Source organism: Oncorhynchus keta, chromosome 20 (assembly GCF_023373465.1).
Source record: "Oncorhynchus keta strain PuntledgeMale-10-30-2019 chromosome 20, Oket_V2, whole genome shotgun sequence".
NCBI lineage: Eukaryota > Metazoa > Chordata > Actinopteri > Salmoniformes > Salmonidae > Oncorhynchus > Oncorhynchus keta.
In genome coordinates this window covers 11,975,434-11,996,061 of record NC_068440.1, presented here as the reverse complement: position 1 = coordinate 11,996,061, position 20,628 = coordinate 11,975,434, and the positions used below count along the sequence as shown (strand labels likewise).

The window sequence follows — 20,628 nt, the reverse complement described above, 5'->3', positions numbered from 1 at the left end:
ATTTGGTGTTGTTCCTGGTAGGTTCATTGATAATTTGTGTGAGATTGAGGGCATCGAGCTTAGATTGTAGGATGGCCGGGGTGTTAAGCATGTCCCAGTTTAGGTCACCTAGCAGCACGAGCTCTGAAGATAGATGGGGGGCAATCAATTCACATATGGTGTCCAGAGCACAGCTGGGGGCAGAGGGAGGTCTATAGCAAGCAGCAACGGTGAGAGACTTGTTTTTGGAAAGGTGGATTTTTAAAGGTAGAAGCTTGAATTGTTTGGGTACAGACCTGGATAGTAAAACAGAACTCTGCAGGCTATCTCTGCAGTAGATTGCAACTCCACCCCCTTTGGCAGTTCTATCTTGTCTGAAAACGTTATAGTTAGGGATGGAAAGTTCAGGATTCAGACATGGCTCGGACATCCGGGTTGGCAGAGTGTGCTAAAGCAGTGAATAAAACAAACTTAGGTAGGAGGCTTCTAATGTTAACATTCATGAAACCAAAGCTTTTACGGCTACAGAAGTCAACAAATGAGAGCACCTGGGGAGTAGGAGTGGAGCTAGGCACTGCAGGGCCTGGATTAATCTTTACATCATCAGAGGAACAGAGGAGGAGTTGGATAAGGGTACGGCTAAAGGCTATAAGAACTGGTCGTCTAGTACGTTCAGAGCAGAGAGTAAAATGAGCAGATTTCTGGGCGCGATAGAATAGATTCAAGGCATAATATACAGACAAAGGTATGGTAGGATGTGAATACAGTGGATGTAAACGTAGGAATTGATTGATGATGAGAGATGGGCATTAGTATTTAATTCACCCAGCTCGATGTAGGTTTAGGATACTACATGATACTCAAATTTTCCCTATACCCATCGTGAGATACTACGACCAAGACTTCAAATTAAAGTTTATAATGAAGGTGCACATGTCGAGAGACAAATCAGAGTAATTAAAGTGACAGACAGTGACACATTCAATACCGCATTGACACTCTTGCTTGCATCTAGCTGATCTGGGATATAATCATTAGTCCAAACGGAGTTTCCATTAGACAAATTCATGTAGGTCCATCTGCGTTTAGTTCCTTTTAAGAAGCATTTTGCAACAATCAACAGAATGAATACACCCCTGATAACCCCCACACACAGTTCACTTTCAAACAGCAGCAGCCTTACAGCATCATCACTTTGCTTGTTGTATAATTCCTTCTCGTATCTGCGCACTCTCTTCCTCCCACCTTTTCCATTCGCTTGTGGAGTTCAGTGCACTACAAAACAGCTGTCTGTGACAAGTCCAAAAAGACCTCTCCATGCCAAACCTTTATACCATAACTGCAACACAGACTACATCATTGTAATCATATTAGCTATTGTCATAGTTAACTAAACTACTTAGTAAACCCCCAATCAATCCATGTGTACAATCACACAGTACAGCAAGCAGTTTAGCAGTTACACCGGCGGGCCCCGGTGGTGATACATTTATAAAACCTAAAGCTTACCTTGACTTGGAAGAGTTGCAGTGTTGGATAGCCTTAGCTACCTAGCTAACATAAATAGCATCCCTCTCTATTTAAGTCAGGTTGTTAAGTAGGCCAAATTTGCTGCATTAGCTAGCTAAGTAACTGAAAGGTAAAACACAACTACAAATACAACCAAATATAGCTATCTTTCTCTCGCTTGCTCACTCGCTCTCTCTTTCTGTCTCTGCTTCTCCTTAAGTTTGAAGAGATTTATTTAAAAACTGTTAAACTATTGTTTTTCTCTCTCTTTGAGTCAACTACTCACCACACTTTATGCACTGCAGTGCTAGCTAGCTGTAGCTTATAATTTCAATACTATATTCATTCTCTGATTCTTTGATTAGATGGTCATAGTGTCAATTCATGCTGCAGGAGCTCTGATTGGTTGGAGGACGTCCCCTGGAAGAAGGAGGCGAGAACCATGAGCCTCCTAGGTTTTATATTGAAGTCTATGTACCCAGAGGAGGACAGAAAATAGCCATCCTTCGGCTACACCATGGTGCTCTTGAGGCTACTGTAGACCATTGCAAAACAGCTTGTTTTAATCAGTTATTTGGTGATATTTAGTAGAATTTTATCTAAAAATGATACCTTTCTAAATGTTGACTCGTTGACAAAGCCAAGTTTCATTATAACATTGTGTGAAGTATTTGTTATGACATAGGCCTACACTTCTCAGGGTAAGCTTTTGTGATCCAACTTGCAATAAAAGGCCATTTGAGATATTGAGAATGTAGATGAGGTGAAAATATCATACTGTCGATTTATATGTGTCTCAAAAAGCACAAGTAAAACCCAAGCTCATCTTCTGCTCTTAGATAGCGACTTACAAATTGGTGCATTCACCTTATGACATCCAGTGGAACAGCCACTTTACAATAGTGCATCTAAATCTTTTAAGGGGGGTGAGAAGGATTACTTTATCCTATCCTAGGTATTCCTTAAAGAGGTGGGGTTTCAGGTGTCTCCGGAAGGTGGTGATTGACTCCGCTGTCCTGGCGTCGTGAGGGAGTTTGTTCCACCATTGGGGAGCCAGAGCAACGAACAGTTTTGACTGGGTTGAGCGGGAACTGTACTTCCTCAGTGGTAGGGAGGCGAGCAGGCCAGAGGTGGATGAACGCAGTGCCCTTGTTTGGGTGTAGGGCCTGATCAGAGCCTGGAGGTACTGAGGTGCCGTTCCCCTCACAGCTCCGTAGGCAAGCACCATTGTCTTGTAGCGGATGCGAGCTTCAACTGGAAGCCAGTGGAGAGAGCGGAGGAGCGGGGTGACGTGAGAGAACTTGGGAAGGTTGAACACCAGACGGGCTGCGGCGTTCTGGATGAGTTGTAGGGGTTTAATGGCACAGGCAGGGAGCCCAGCCAACAGCGAGTTGCAGTAATCCAGACGGGAGATGACAAGTGCCTGGATTAGGACCTGCGCCGCTTCCTGTGTGAGGCAGGGTCGTACTCTGCGGATGTTGTAGAGCATGAACCTACAGGAACGGGCCACCGCCTTGATGTTAGTTGAGAACGACAGGGTGTTGTCCAGGATCACGCCAAGGTTCTTAGCGCTCTGGGAGGAGGACACAATGGAGTTGTCAACCGTGATGGCGAGATCATGGAACGGGCAGTCCTTCCCCGGAAGGAAGAGCAGCTCCGTCCGTGTAGCGACGACTATGCTAATTATTTTGTTTCCTTCCCCTGCGGGTATTTTGGGGTGCTACATGCTATCAGATAATAGCTTCTCATGCTTTCACCGAAAAGCAGTTTAAAAATCTGACTTGTTGCCTGGATTCACAACGAGTGTAGCTTTAATTCAGTACCCTGCATGTGTATTTTAATGAACGTTTGAGTTTTAACGAGTGCTATTAGCATTTAGCGTAGTGTATTTGCATTTCCAGATGTCTAGATGGGACTCCTGCGTGTCGGGTATGAGTAAGAGGTTAAAGGTGCAATGATGAATGATATGATTTTTGAAGAAAATAATCTGTTACACTTTGACCTGATTTTTTGGGCCCTGTGCCTTGTATTTGTACTTACTCAGTAAAAAAAAAAAAAAAAATCCTCTCACTTTCAACTATATTTATTTTCAGCAAACTTAACGTGTAAATATTTGTATGAACATAACAAGATTCAACAACTGAGACATAAACTGAACAAGTTCCACAGACATGTGACAAACATAAATGGAATAATGTGTCCCTGAATAAAGAGGGGGGTCAAAATCAAAAGTAACAGTCAGTATCTGGTGTGGCCACCAGCTGCATTAATTAAGTACTGCAGTGCTTCTCCTCCTCACGGACTGCACCAGATTTGCAAGTTCTTGCTGTGAGATGTTACCCCACACTTCCACCAAGGCATCTGCAAGTTCCCGGACATTTCTGGGGGGAATGGCGCTAGCCCTCACCCTCCGATCCAACAGGTCCCACACGTGCTCAATGGAATTGAGAACCGGGCTCTTCGCTGGCCATGGCAGAACATGGACATTGCTGTCTTGCAGGAAATCACACACAGAATGAACAATTTTCAAAGGTCCATTTCTATTGGAGAAACATGGGACGATTCAGAACCATAGTTTATATGTGAACAAGAGTTTTGAGCAGTCTGACTGTGAGTCGAATGCCTTTGTATCCGATTCCCCTGGAGAATTTTGAATCCTCCGTCAGCTGACCTGCTATTATGCTACATTTGCCTGTGCCACAGGTGAACCCCGGTCTCCGGCTCAGGGACAATATGTGGACTAGAGTTGTGGTGTTAACGACTCAGCTGCACTGTATCTGTTTCCTAACACAAACACACTTAAAATAAACAGTGTAAACAAGTGCTACATTCTCACTGAGTCCAAGTGGTTGTGGCTTTACAAACTCACATTTAAAAAAAAACTCTATATACAAGGTTAAAGATTGACCGAATGGACCTATGCTAGAGAGGAAGCTCAAGGGCGAGGCAACATTAAGTGGCCCGCTTCATAACTCTATCTGGCCTTGCTTTGCTCAAATCAAGAAAGCTGCATATGCAACCACATGAGGGCATTAGAGTGTGTGCATGAATGCACGTGTGCATTGTGTAAAAGATGGGACATTTGCATAGCTGTCCTGCCTGACTGCTTCACATACATTTAAAAGCCCCAGTGTTGATCAGTGATTGTTCACTCCTTTCAGATCCACTGACACGCAGCACAATGATGATGTCACTGATTCTACTGCTGGGAACACTGGGACTCCTTGTTCAGGGTGAGAGACACTTTGACCAACTTTTATTCATGTTTGGTTTAGCTTCATATTTAATCATTTGGTTTTGACTGATATGTTTCATGATAGGCTTCCGAAGATTAGCAATGTCTATTTCTTGTGATAACCTTACTAATCAGCTTTCTTCACTTTTATTTTATTTTTCAGAATCAGCAGCAGATATAATTCTGACTCAGTCTCCTAAATCTCAGTCTGTTAGTCCAGGAGAGACTGTCTCTATCAGCTGTACAGCCAGTTCACGTACTAGTGATTATCTCCAGTGGTACCTGCAGAAACCTGGAGAAGCTCCTAAACTCCTGGTTTATGCTGCTACAACCCGTCAGTCTGGGATTCCAGGTCGTTTCAGTGGGAGTGGATCTGGTTTTTACATTTACATTTACATTTAAGTCATTTAGCAGACGCTCTTATCCAGAGCGACTTACAAATTGGTGCATTCACCTTATGACATCCAGTGGAACAGCCACTTTACAATAGTGCATCTAAATCTTTTAAGGGGGAGGGGGGTGAGGAGGATTACTTTATCCTATCCTAGGTATTCCTTAAAGAGGTGGGGTTTCAGGTGTCTCCGGAAGGTGGTGATTGACTCCGCTGTCCTGGCGTCGTGAGGGAGTGTGTTCCACCATTGGGGAGCCAGAGCAGCGAACAGTTTTGACTGGGCTGAGCGGGAACTGTACTTCCTCAGTGGTAGGGAGGCGAGCAGGCCAGAGGTGGATGAACGCAGTGCCCTTGTTTGGGTGTAGGGCCTGATCAGAGCCTGGAGGTACTGAGGTGCCATTCCCCTCACAGCTCCGTAGGCAAGCACCATGGTCTTGTAGCGGATGCGAGCTTCAACTGGAAGCCAGTGGAGAGAGCGGAGGAGCGGGGTGACGTGAGAGAACTTGGGAAGGTTGAACACCAGACGGGCTGCGGCATTCTGGATGAGTTGTAGGGGTTTAATGGCACAGGCAGGGAGCCCAGCCAACAGCGAGTTGCAGTAATCCAGACGGGAGATGACAAGTGCCTGGATTAGGACCTGCGCCGCTTCCTGTGTGAGGCAGGGTCGTACTTTGCGGATGTTGTAGAGCATGAACCTACAGGAACGGGCCACCGCCTTGATGTTAGTTGAGAACGACAGGGTGTTGTCCAGGATCACGCCAAGGTTCTTAGCGCTCTGGGAGGACACAATGGAGTTGTCAACCGTGATGGCGAGATCATGGAACGGGCAGTCCTTCCCGGGAGGAAGAGCAGCTCCGTCTTGCCGAGGTTCAGCTTGAGGTGGTGATCCGTCATCCACACTGATATGTCTGCCAGACATGCAGAGATGCGATTCGCCACCTGGTCATCAGAAGGGGGAAAGGAGAAGATTAATTGTGTGTCGTCTGCATAGCAATGATAGGAGAGACCATGTGAGGTTATGACAGAGCCAAGTGACTTGGTGTATAGCGAGAATAGGAGAGGGCCTAGAACAGAGCCCTGGGGGACACCAGTGGTGAGAGCGCGTGGTGAGGAGACAGATTCTCGCCACGCCACCTGGTAGGAGCGACCTGTCAGGTAGGACGCAATCCAAGCGTAGGCCGCGCCGGAGATGCCCAACTCGGAGAGGGTGGAGAGGAGGATCTGATGGTTCACAGTATCGAAGGCAGCTGATAGGTCTAGAAGGATGAGAGCAGAGGAGAGAGAGTTAGCTTTAGCGGTGCGGAGCGCCTCCGTGATACAGAGAAGAGCAGTCTCAGTTGAATGACTAGTCTTGAAACCTGACTGATTTGGATCAAGAAGGTCATTCTGAGAGAGATAGCGGGAGAGCTGGCCAAGGACGGCACGTTCAAGAGTTTTGGAGAGAAAAGAAAGAAGGGATACTGGTCTGACTGGTTTTCCTCATACTCATTACACTCTGACCATCAGTGGAGTCCAGGCTGAAGATGCAGCAGATTACTACTGTCAGCAGGGTCGGAGCACTCCGTTTACACAGTGTTAGAACGCCATACAAAAACCTTCTTCAGCTAAAGAGGAACTGCTCTGACTCAACAGCTGCAGAGCTACTAAAACTTTAGACAACTTTATCAAAATATGACACATTATCAATCATACTATATAACTTGTTTAGACTATAAAGGATTATCTTTCAATGTATTAGGCAAAGAAATGGAAATTGCCTTTGCCTCTGCCTCTTAAATAGAAATTGCATGAGCCTTTGCCTCTTAAATAGTATGGTCTTAGCCACTAGTCGATCTTGTTTCCAGACAGAGTGACGAACATTTTCAGAAAGATAAAAAGCAGTTTCAATAGGTTTCATTTTCAAAAACATTTAACATCCAAACGTGCCCGTATTCGTAAAATCAACCGGCTATGAAACGAAACAGCAGAAATACTTTGAAAAGAGCTACTGCAGTATTTTTCTACCCCTAATATAGGGCGTGTCATGCCAAATAGTGTCCCCTTGCCAAATAGTGTCCCCACTACGTCACAATGGGATTCGATTAGTTCTGGTTTCTGCTGCTAGGGCTGTTGCTTGAATTTGAAAAATTCTGACCGGATTACGTAATGAATCAAAGCGTCCGTTGCTATGCTGGTTGCCTGGTTACCTCGTAGCGGTCGCGAAGGAAGGAGGACGCGGACAGTTCTAGTTCTATTTCACCTCAGAAGCGCTCGCTTAGTCCGCGCAAAAATGTTTCCTCCGAATTGCTCTCCAAGGACGGTGTTTTTGACCGTGACAACCTGCTGACTGACTACCTGCTGCTTCAGTGAACCGAAGAGACTGGAAAGAGAACACTAATTTCTTTACCATGTATTTGTTTTTATATAAATAAGTACATATTGTTTAATAAGAATCTGTAATAAAGGTAATAAAGCTGTTTTTTAAGGTGTTTTATATAGATTTTATAGTGACATTGCTAGCTACTTATTTACCTCAGCCAGACAGTTTTATTTAGCTAAAGTCGTTATCTAAATTAGCTATCTAGCTGTTATTGTAGCTGCTTTCTGTTTGTCTAGCTAGCTAACTTTTATTTTATTTTTCTAGCTAGCTAACTGTTATTGTAGCTGCTTTCGGTTTGTATGTACTTTAATGGCATCCTCGAAAATATTGTATCATTCCAACCAGGCAAAGTACTATGAAGGCACTGATCTCGACAAGAGGCGCATCATTCGTAGGGGAGGCAGATGAATTCACAATTCAGTGTAACGTTAAGCAGTTCATTTCTGTTACTGTTAGATAACTGGAAGTATTTATGAACAACCATTTAACAACAATTTATTTTTCATCTAACTAACGTTAGTTGGTCATCTACATGTTGCTAGCTATACATTTAGTTATATGTCAGTCAGATTTAGGTATCTAGCTATAAGTTAACCCTGATCAATCAAATGGATAGGTGTAAACAATTATGGTAACTCCAACTGCCCTTAACTACATTTAGGTGGCTTTTTATTTGACAGAGCGAGACCAATACAGAAAGAGAGAGAGGAAGAAAGTGAGAAAGAAAGTGACAGAGGGAGAGAGAGAGGTGGGAATAGAGTGAAAAACAGAGAGAGAAATGAAGAGCGAGAGAAAGACATCAGTGCAAACTTGCTTAGACTTTAGTATTTCAACAACTCTTCTCTTCCAATTTGTTAGGCAATCACCTGTACCTACCGGGGAAGGATGGCCAGCCACACAGGAGAGTGATTTTCACCAAGGAGGAAATGGAGGCCGCGCTGACAGAGATGCATGCTGGACATTTCGGAGTGAATCGCATGATTGCCAAAATCAACGGTCAACCACTGAAATCCCTGACGCCTTACACTTCGGTGAAGCCCGTGAGACAAAGTATGTTAAGCCTTGGTTGACATTTGAGAAAGCAATAAATGTGTATGAATCAAACGTATTTGCATATGAATGGAGTGGAAATTAACTGGTTTTGTGATCTGCTAGGTAAGCAACTTTAATGTGTCAAGCAGATTATATGTTTTCATTGCCATTTCCGAAACGTAGCAACGTGTTTAAGACATGGATTTCATGTTGTAATGTTAACAAGGTACCAAAATGTGGTTAGAATTAATGTTTTCATTTTATTAGCTAAACAAAACTTGTTTAAACAGTGAATAAATCAGCCTTGTTTGCATAGCGATGATGAAAAGAACGTCATTTAGGCTGTAATGATCTCCAAAATTTTAATCATTAGGTAATCACACCTTTGATATAGCAACAGACGCTAATAGTTTGTCAAATCCCATCGTGACGTAGAGGGGGACCCTATTTGGCTGGGGGACATTATTTGGCATGACAGGCCCAACAAATTAACCACAAGCCAATGTGACTGGTGAAATACACATTCTTGCGTTACTCTACCCACATTTGGCAGTTGGCTGGTGTTCATTTAATGCCCTACATAGGACACTGAGAAGATAGTTTCAAGCTATATATACACTGAACAAAAACAAAAACATTAACGCAACATGCAACAATTTCAAAGATTTTACTGAGTTACAGTTCATATAAGGAAATCAGTCAATTGAAATAAATAAATTAGACCCTAATCTAGGGATACAGATATGCATCTGTTGGTCACAGATACCTTTTAAAAAAGTAGGGGAGTGGATCAGAAAACCAGTCCGTATGTGGTAAAAAATACAATTAGCCTCATCCAGCATGACACATCTCCTTCACATAGAGTTGATCAGGCTGTTGATTGTGGCCTGTTGAATGTTGTCCCATTCTTCTTCAATGACTGTAGAAAGTTGCTGGATATTGGTGGGAACACGCTGTCATACACGTCAATCCAGAGCATCCCAAACATGCTCAATAGGTGACCTGTTTGGTGAATGAGTGTGCAGGCCATGGAAGAACTGGAACATTTTCAGCTTCCAGAAAATGTGTATAGATCCTTGCGTCATGGGGTCGTGCATTATCATGCTGAAACATGAGGTGATGTTGGCAGATGACTGGCAAGACAATGGGCCTCAGGATTTCATCACGATATGTCTGTGCATTCAAATGCCCATTGATAAAATGCAATTGTGTTCGTTGTCCGTAGCTTATGCCTTCCCACACCATAACCCCACAGCCACCATGGGGAACTCTGTTCACAAAGTTGACAGCAACAAACCGCTCACCCACATGACACCATACACGTGGTCTGCAGTTGTGAGGCTGGTTGGAAGTTCTGCCAAATTCTCTGAAACTACATTGGATGTGGCTTATGGTAGAGACATGAACATTTAATTATCTGGTGGACATTCCTGCAGTCAGAATGCAAATTGCACGGTCCCCCAAACTTGAGACATTTGGTTGTGTGACAAAACTGCACATTTTAGAGTGGCCTTTTATTTCCCCCAGCAAACACTGCACCTGTGTAATGATCATTCTGTTTAATCAGCTTATTTATATGCCACACCTGTCAGGTGGATAGATTCTCTTGGTAAAGTAGAAATGCTCATTAACTAGGATGTAAACAAATTTGTGCACAAGGTTTTAGAGAAATAATTTTTTTGTGCTTATGTACAATTTCTGTAATCCTTTAATTCAGCTAATTAAACATGGGACCAGGACTTTGTGTGTTGCGTTTATATTTTTGTTCAGTATACAGTATATGGGCAAAATGTCTACTGCAGATTGTGGATGTGTCTAGGGGCCAGCCTCTACGTGTTGTATATTTTAACACCATTATGAATTCATCATTTTCCTTTGACTTTAACAGTGTGTAAAAAGTTGATCTGAACTTTTGACAGATAAATGGATGAGTAATGAATTCTTCATGCATTTCATCCGCCTTTGTCCGTGAATGTATGGACATGCTTCAATGCTGCCATCTAGTGGTAAGGTAAGGGTGATAAGGGTAGAAGAACATTTCAAACATGCCACTTGTCACTCACTGGTTGAATCAACGTTGTTTCCACGTCATTTCAATGACATTATGTTGAACCAATGTGGAACAGACATTGAATTGACATCTGTGCCCAGTATACAATATGGATGGGTGGGTCTGTCGTTCTAGGCTAACAATGCAGAAGACAGAAAAGAGAACATTTGCATGTTCGAGGGGATCACTTTTGTGATCTCGGTTGACCATCCAAAGTCTGTTGTATTATGGGGATAAAAAAATCTGATTTCCTCCTACATGACAACTGCGTAAACTTTACAAAAACCATGTGATCAAAGGTCATGAAGTTTTGACTGTAGTTGACTGCAAGTTTCTGCAGTTTCTCCTCACCAGTTGCAAATTGGAGCCATCGCCTGCGTTGTGGGAGGCTCTATTGTCAACCAATCATTAGGGTGTTGTTGTTTGACCCATATGAACGTGACCAAAGACATGACTGAAACAGCATTTCCACAATTCATGTGATATTTGAGTCTCTCACACCAATTGATTGTACATTTTCAGGTTGTGACTGTGTGATATGTGGGTTAGAGACATTATGTTTATTTTGACATTATGAAGAAAAACTTTTGCAGATGCACCTCTCCCCAACTCCACTCCTTGGGCTTGTTCGACATTTAGGCGACTGCCAACTGACTGATCTACAAATCACCTTCCATCATAAATAATGTCTCATTATTATTTGTTGGTCAGTCAGTCACAATTTACCCATGATACATTACGGTTTTGATCCTCTCAAACAATCCCCTTGACTTTTGTTTACAGTTGGTTGCTTTCGCCTTACCGCTCAATATTAGGAAAGTGTCCTTAATGTTTTGTACACTCAGTGTATAGTGTCATAACCCAAGAATGAAAGCAATTCTAATGTCCAGCAACCTTGCTAGCCGGCATGCCAGCTAAGCTAGTAAGATTAGCTGCTCTAACTTCATTGATAGCCTGAACTGGCTTGGTAGCTAATTATGAGGTTGGGAGATTAGGAACCCATGAAGCTGGCTAGCTGAAGCTAACTTAATAAAATTGATAGGTGGCTAGTATCACCAAGAAACAATACAACATTTTAGTTGTATTTATTAATCCATGAAGGCTACATAGCTTGATCAAATTCATTTACAAACATATATCCTGCGAGTCCTGCCCATCACAGGAGAGCTAAAATCGAATAAAATGATGATGAAACTGTTTTCACGCAGTAGAGAATCTAGGGTCCTGCCTAGCATATGTGTGCTCCGTGGTACAGGAACAACTTACTAGGGACAGTGGTGGGGGGGAGGGACTATTTGGCTGTTGCAGTCAGAGTACCTCTTCCACAATACCGCTGACAGATATTTTTTATAAATAACTATGTAAGAATTTGGGCTTGTGACATTTTCCACATTTTGTTGTGTAACACGGTGGGACTCAGATGGATTTAATTGTCCATTTTTGTCAACAATCTAAGTGAATAATGGATTTAATTGTCATTTTAAGTCAAATCTGTAATTATATGTAGGCCACTTGGGAACATTCAATGTTGTCTTGGTAAGCAACTCCAGTGTATATTAGGCCTTGTGTTTTAGGTTATTGTCCTGCTGAAAGGGGAATTTGTCTTCCAGTGTCTATTGGAAAGCAGGCTGAACCAGGTTTTCCTCTAGGATTTTGCTTGTGCTTAGCTCCATTCCATTTCATTTACCCCCACAAAAACTCCCTAGTCCTTACCGATGACAAGAATACCCATAACATGATGCAGCCACCGCCATGCTTGAAATTATGAAGTGTGGTACTCAGTGATGTGTTTTGTTGGATTTTCCCCAAACATAACGCTTTGTATTCAGGACATAAAGTTAGAGAGGAGCTAGTCATTCAAAAAACATTGGAAACACTATTATAACTTGTCATGTGACTTGTTAAGCACATTTTTACTGCCAAACTTATTTAGGCTTGTCATAACAAAGGGGTTGAATACTTATTGACTCACTCCATTTCAGCTTTTCATTTTTAAATCATTTGTAAAAAATAAAAAATAAAAAATTACATTTAAAAATAAAAATACATGATAATATGGGGTATTTTGTGTAGTTCCACAAAATCTCAATTTATTCAACTGTTAAACAACAAAATGTGGAAAAAGTCAAAGGGTGTGAATACATTCTGGAGGCACTGTGTATCAACATAGTCCAAATCAGTTTTCAAAATGTAGATAATTCAATGGGGAACGTGAATGTGTCCAGTCTACTGGAGTTCCAGAGTGTACCAGTAGGGGGCATCAGTTCCATGTCTCTGTTACCATTCCCCGCTGTGTCTGTCTAGAGGTTTTTGTACAGCCAGTCAATCAGAATCTATCACTGGTGGACTTTCGGTGGAGGGACCAAACTGAGTGTTGGCAGTAAGTATTCAATTCTAGACCTTGACCTCTGAAATAAAAATCTAATACATTTTATTAACAGTATTACAACTCCCTTAAATAGAAAGTAGATATGTCTATTTATTTTTTTAGAATTTTTGTTGCATTTGTTTTCCTTAGATGTAAATATAGTTAAATTAAAAAGTCTATTCAAGGTCTAATATATCAAACAAGGTTATACAGTGTGTATTCATTTGGGACAGAGATACTGTTGAAATCAGTGGTTTAGAAAAATGTAGCTTTACAAAGAGCAAAAGCAGTGTCTCTATTAGTGTCAGAGGTTTTTGTACGGCCGCTGAATGAGATTGTATCACTGTGGTTAACTTTTGGTGGAGGCACTAGACTGGATGTTGGAAGTAAGTTTACCTACCTCTAATATAGAAAATGTTCTGACCTTGCATATAGCTGCACTGATGATCTTGTGAGAAAGATTAAAATTGAAAGAAATGCTATGCATGGTTATGTTTGAAGTAAAATAGTTATTCTCTTCATACGAGTCACCAAATACCTTTAGATTAGACCTAAAATATTAAGCTATTGTTTTTGGTTAAGTAACCCTTTCTCGTAAATAATATCACTATTCATTTTATTTGAATGTGTCTTTTAAATGTATATGATTGTTGTAAGATGGTTATACTCTACTTAAATTGACTCCTTCAGCATTCAGCTGCAAGGTATTGCTTAGCTTTGCTATCCATTGAAACGTTTTGCTATTTTGCGAAGTCCAGCTGTTCTGCTGTTCATATGAATGTACATTTATTTTCCATTTGTGGTTGAATATCATGTAAATGACACACAACTTCATTCACCTTCTTTCGATAAGTTAAAACTTAAATGTTTTAGTTAATGTGTCTTTTAAATTAAATGTATATCATTGTTAGATGGTTGCAGTCAAGTAGGCATATTTTAAACTAATTTTAAATACATTCATAATTTAAGAATTGTTCTTCAAAATAGTAATAATAATTCATATTGAAATGCAGTTTGATTCTTAAGAGTTTATTCCATTACAATGAGTGAGAAGTATACTGAAATATTCCACATTTTAAATAGTTACATTTTGAAGATAGTTGATTGTATTTTCAGTCATCTCATGTAGTTATAATATGCTTCAGTAGCTACTCAAAGGGAAGTGAAATAGTGACAGAAAGACTGATAAACTAACTGTCTGTATGAGGATCAGAAACCTACTGATGGAAAAAAAATATCAATTTACAGCTAAGATGTTAAACTGCTGAATCAATATTGTCGTATCAATCTAGTGATTGATTGATAGTTCCCCTCTCCCTAACTTCCCACCTGTCTCCTAGGTGACGTTCGTCCCACCCTGACAGTCCTGCCCCCCTCCAGTGTGGAGCTGCAGCAGGGGAAGGCCACTCTCATGTGCCTGGCCAACAAGGGCTTCCCCTCAGACTGGAAGCTGAGCTGGAAGGTGGATGGTAGCAGCAGTAACACCTGGGAGGTGACCGGGAGCCCCGGGGTCCTGGAGAAGGACGGCCACTACAGCTGGAGCAGCACCCTGACCCTCCCTGTTGATCAGTGGAAGAAGGTGGGCTCTGTGACCTGTGAGGCCACCCAGGGCTCCCAGTCTCCTCTCTCTGAGACACTGAAGAGAGACCAGTGTTCTGATTAATGAGCTCCCCCCTCTGACTTCACTTTTTTTTACCCTGTTCTGCACTCAGCATCTCTCCTTCTTACTGATCCGGCACTACTACCACACTGGTCTGGTTCTGGGCTGGGCCTTTCTCCAGAATATCTGTCTGATTCTGATGTCAAAGTTCTGCTTGGCTTTCTTACATTTGTTATAATCTTTATTCCTGTAATGCTGTTGGTTCTGACATGCTGAGATAATAAATACTTTTCCCCATCCTTAATATTGTTGCCTGGATATCCTTATAATGTTTCTACCATTATATATGGATATATTTATGTATAATGTATATTATGTATTAAAAAAATCCTTATACATTTCAGTCAATGAACCTCTCTCATAGGGTGCATGGCTAATTGGGCCAAATTTGTTACCTGTCAAAGTGATACCTGCAGTGATACTGAAGTCATGTGCTCTAAACTCACTGGTCTTAATTATAATATAAATACTGAAGCCATGGGCTTTAAACTCACTGGTCTTCATGGTGATATTAATACTGAAGCCATCATTGATACTAATACTGAAAAAATCACTGAAACTCTCTGGGGACACGTGAACATCTGGCCACGGTACTGCTCTATTCTGGGAGTGTGGAAATCACTCTGGTCATGCAAATCTGAGTTCCACTCCACCACAGCTCACAATGTCCTGAAGTCAAATCCTCTGGGACTGGGGCAGCTGTGAACATGGGTGGGGGAAGCAGACTTTACATTGGACTTTGCATAACGTTCAAATGGGGAATTCTACTCAAGAGGATTTTTATGGGTTTTATACTGTGTGGTTAACTGTGTATTTATGACTACTACTATGCACTGTTAAGTCAAATGAAAAGGGTGCTTCTTAAATTGGAATCAATATGACTTACTTCACTCTTTCAGCTTTGAAGGGGTATAGAAGTTGAATATGGACTGTGAGATGAGTAGTTGAATTTGGTCAGACAGGTTAAACGTTCAGAGGTCAATCATAAACAGAGGTGTAAAATCAGAACCTGATGTCCTGAACATAACAGGAAACATCCCAATCTTTACTTATAACACTTTGTTCAGCATCTTCTTCAAAAGAGAAGCATCCTCTACAGCTCAGTATCCTCCGTATCCCAGTTTGTTTGTGAATGAAGCTCCAGAGATGAAACAAAAGTGAAGAATGACTGATTAGGAAGGTTATCACAAAAAATAGACATTTCCACTTTTCCAACGCCTATCAAGAAACATATCAGGCAAAATCATGATTTATGTTTTTTATTCAGCAATATTCACAAACTAAGTTTAAATTGGAGGCTAAACCAAACATAAATCAAAGTTGGTCGAAGTGTCTCTCACCCTGAACAAGGAGCCCTAGTGTCCCCAGCATTAGAATCAGTGACATCATCATTGTGCTGCGTGTCAGTGGCTCTGAAAGGAGTGAACTGTCACTGATCAACACTGGGGTTTTAAAAGTATGTGGAGCAATGAGTCAGAAAACATTTTTCATGCCCTACCTGGATGTTTGAGATAAAAAGTCATGTGGAGGGATATCTTATCTCTCCTGTAGGTAGATGGGTTGATGGTATGACAGTAAACACTAAAGTGTTTTCTCATTCTCTTCTTCTCACGTTATGCGGGTCAATATTTGACAGGATAGAACAAAGATGATAAGCAGGACTCACTAAAAATCCTGGACCTGACCAGATTCAGAGTGTTTAATAGTCACATGTACAGGGTTGCAGGTGTGATTGTGGGGTACAGTAAAAAAATATTAGGCTCTGAGCTTCAACATGCAGGACTAAGTGAAATTTAAAAAATTAAAATGGTAATAAAATATAAAATGCACTAAATACAGTCGTGGCCAAAAGTTTTGAGAATGACACAAATATTCATTTTCGCAAAGTCTGCTGCCTCAATTTGTATGATGGCAATTTGCATATACTCCAGAATGTTATGAAGAGTGATCAGATGAATTGCAATTCATTGCAAAGTCCCTCTGCCATGCAAATGAACTGAATCCCAAAAAAGCAACTTCTCCCAACCATCCAGGAACAGTTTGGTGACAAACAATGCCTTTTCCAGCATGATGGAGCACCTTGCCAAGGCAAAAGTGATGACTAAGTGGCTCGGGGAACAAAACATCGCCAGTGGTGAATTTGCCAATCTTGGTGTTCTCTGGCAAATGAAAAACATCCTGCACGGTGTTGGGCTGTAAGCACAACCCTCACCTGTGGACGTCGGGCCCTCATACCACCCTCATGGAGTCTGTTTCTGACCGTTTGAGCAGACACATGCACATTTATGGCCTGCTGGAGGTCATTTTGCAGGGCTCTGGCAGTGCTCCTCCTGCTCCTCCTTGCACAAAGGCGGAGGTAGCGGTCCTGCTGCTGGGTTGTTGCCCTCCTACGGCCTCCTCCACGTCTCCTGATGTACTGGCCTGTCTCCTGGTAGCGCCTCCATGCTCTGGACACTACGCTGACAGATACAGCAAACCTTCTTTCCACAGCTCGCATTGATGTGCCATCCTGGATGAGCTGCACTACCTGAGCCACTTGTGTGGGTTGTAGACTCCGTCTCATACTACTATTAGAGTGAAAGCACCGCCAGCATTCAAAAGTGACCAAAACATCAGCCAGGAAGCATAGGAACTGAGAAGTGGTCTGTGGTCACCACCTGCAGAACCACTCCTTTATTGAGGGTATCTTGCTAATTGCCTATAATTTCCACCTGTTGTCTATTCCATTTGCACAACAGCGTGTGAAATTTATTGTCAATCAGTGTTACTTCCTAAGTGGACAGTTTGATTTCACAGAAGTGTGATTGACTTGGAGTTACATTGTGTTGTTTGTGTTCCCTTTATTTTTTTGAGCAGTGTATTTAGTAACGCTAGCAGGGGCACAACATTCACTGGGGACAGGGGGGACATGTCCCCCCCACATTCAGAAATTACATCACCCCCCCCCCCAGTTTTGTCATTGGAATGTGATACAAAATGAGGCAATGGTCTGCTTTAGGACAGTTGGGTAGGCTGCTTGGAGTCTTACATTTTTTTACAAAAAAACTGTTGCGCCAGTGAATGCTAGTAATCATTAGTATTTTAATCAGCCCTTGCATTTGCAAAGAAAATTATGTCAGATGTTTTATGAATACTTTTTACAATGGCAGCCACAGTCACTGCCCGACGAGTCACTCAGCTTAACTTCCTGTCTTCACAAAACCGTTTTTTTGCTGGCTGCACACCTAATTAGGGTGAAACCTGTAAAATCTAGAATATTTCTAAGAGAAAGAACATTATGTGACTATATTCAGGTATATTAGGGCTCCCGAGTGGCACAGTGGTCTAAGGCACTGCATCTCAGTGCTTGAGGCATCACTACAGACACCCTGGTTCGATTCCAGTCTGTATCACAACTGGGCGTGAATGGGAGTTCCATAGAGCAGTGCACAATTGGCTCAGTGTCATCCAGGTTTGGCGGGTGTCGGCAGGCATTGTAAATAATATTTTATCCTTAACAGACTTATCTGGTTAAAGAAAGGTATCAAGTCAGTATATTGACATATTCACGTAATGTACCAGTCAAAAGATTGGACACACATTCAATGATTTTTCTTTATTTTTTACTATTTTCAACATTGTAGAATAATAGTGAAGACATCAAAACTATGAAATAACACATATATCAAATCAAATCAATCAAATCAAATTTTATTTGTCACATACACATGGTTAGCAGATGTTAATGCGAGTGTAGCGAAATGCTTGTGCTTCTAGGTCCGTCAATGCAGTAATAACCAACAAGTAATCTAACTAACAATTCCAAAACTTCTGTCTTATACACAGTGTAGGGGGATAAAGAATATGTACATAAGGATATATGAATGAGTGAAAGTACAGAGCAGCATAGGCAAGATACAGTAGATGGTATCGAGTACAGTCTATACATATGAGATGAGTATGTAAACAAAGTGGCATAGTTAAAGTGGCTAGTGATACATGTATTACATAAGGATGCAGTCGATGATATAGAGTACAGTATATACGTATGCATATGAGATGAATAATGTAGGGGAAGTAACATTATATAAGGTAGCATTGTTTAAAGTGGCTAGTGATATATTTACATCATTTCCCATCAATTCCCAGTATTAAAGTGGCTGGAGTTGAGTCAGTGTCAGTGTCAGTGTGTTGGCAGCAGCCACTCAATGTTAGTGGTGGCTGTTTAACAGTCTGATGGCCTTGAGATAGAAGCTGTTTTTCAGTCTCTATGGTCCCAGCTTTGATGCACCTGTACTGACCTCGCCTTCTGGATGATAGCGGGGTGAACAGGCAGTGGCTCGGGTGGTTGATGTCCTTGATGATCTTTATGGCCTTGCTGTAACATCGGGTTTGTGTAGGTGTCCTGGAGGGCAGGTAGTTTGCCCCCGGTGATGCGTTGTGCAGACCTCACTACCCTCTGGAGAGCCTTACGGTTGAGGGCGGAGCAGTTGCCTTACCAGGCGGTGATACAGCCCGCCAGGATGCTCTCGATTGTGCATCTGTAGAAGTTTGTGAGTGCTTTTGGTGACAAGCCGATTTTCTTCAGCCTCCTGAGGTTGAAGAGGCGCTGCTGCGCCTTCTTCGCGATGCTGTCTGTGTGCGTGGACCAATTCAGTTTAGAATCATGTACAGTAGTAACCAAAAACCTGTTGAACAAATATATTTTATATTTGAGATTCTTCAAATATAATGATGACAGCTTTGCACACTCTTGGCATTCTAGTTGTGATGTCTTCACTATTATTCTACAATGTAGAAAATAGTACAAATAAGAAAAATCCTTGAATGAGTAGGTATGTCCAAACGTATGATTGTTATAGCATGTCAAATGTTGCACCTCCCACAGTTGCACCTCTCACGCAGAAAACTTTCATACAGAAACTGTCATTGGATAATGAAACAAAACAACGAGACAAAAATTCCACAGCTGCACCTCTCACACAGAAACGGTCATTGGAAAATGAAACAAAACGATGCCCATCCTTAAAATATGTGTTTCCGACACTGATATGCCAAGTTGAAACAACAAAACTCACTATACTTTGCTCCACGATTTGTGTTGTAATGATTATACAAACTTTGAATCACTTTTTCTCGATAACCATTTTAGATACAGAAGAAGAAGTCTGAATATTAATTAAAGATCTTTCATCTAAATGATATGTTTTTGTACTGTATTTCAGAAAAATATCAAATGTTCTGAAAATATATGTTTAAATTATCACGTGGAATTACCCAAATTCCTTATGAAGTTGGCATATAGTATGGTTGTATGAGTTTCCATGGTGACAATACTTTTCTCCTGAATGATAGTCCTGTATGTATATTCTCATTACAGGGCCACAAGCGGTAGCACTGGATCAAATGTAGACCCTTCGCTAACTAGACACCAGGTGATTGAAATTCATCCATTGGATAACATCAAAGTTGACCTGAATGAGGAGGGAACAGTTAGAAGATGGACAGTAGGCACAAATAATCTGAAGGCAAACAAAACAATGTTACTCATGGGAGCGACTGGAGTGGAAAAATCAACTCTCATCAATTATATTGCCAACTACATCATTGGGGTCAATTGCGAGGACAACAAAAAAAATCCAATTAATCCCAGATGAAAAAAAGAGTCAAACTGCATCTCAAACTACTGCCATCACTGTGTATGAAATCTTTGGCCATGAAGGGGACCGTGTTCCTTTTTCAGTTACAATCATCGACACCCCAGGATTTGGAGACACAAATGGGATTGAACAAGATCAACTCATTACTAAAAACCTTCAAGAATTGTTTAAGTCATAAAATGGAGTGCACCAAATTGATGCCGTGTGTTTTGTTGTTAGAGAGGATGAGGTTCGTCTCACCCTCACCCAACGCTACATCTTTGAGTCCATCCTTTCCATATTTGGAAAAGATATTGAAAACAATATCCTTGCACTTATCACATTTGCAAGAGGAGGCAAGCATCCTCCCCCTGCTCTTAAAGCCATTAACCAGAAGGGGACTAGGGTTCCAATTTTGGAACACCCC

The 20,628-nt window shown here is 41.6% G+C and overlaps 1 pseudogene and 1 gene segment (V, D, J or C); both read left to right on the top strand.

The window, feature by feature from the left end:
- The first annotated feature begins 7,310 nt into the window (after positions 1-7,310).
- Positions 7,311-14,827, top strand: LOC118399406 (Ig kappa-b4 chain C region-like). The segment is given in 5 exon segments: positions 7,311-7,558; positions 7,819-7,895; positions 8,154-8,221; positions 8,332-8,523; positions 14,264-14,827. Coding segments are annotated over 2 exon segments (447 nt in total).
- A 3,962-nt stretch (positions 14,828-18,789) lies between these two features.
- LOC127909863 (uncharacterized) lies at positions 18,790-20,628 on the top strand (annotated as a pseudogene).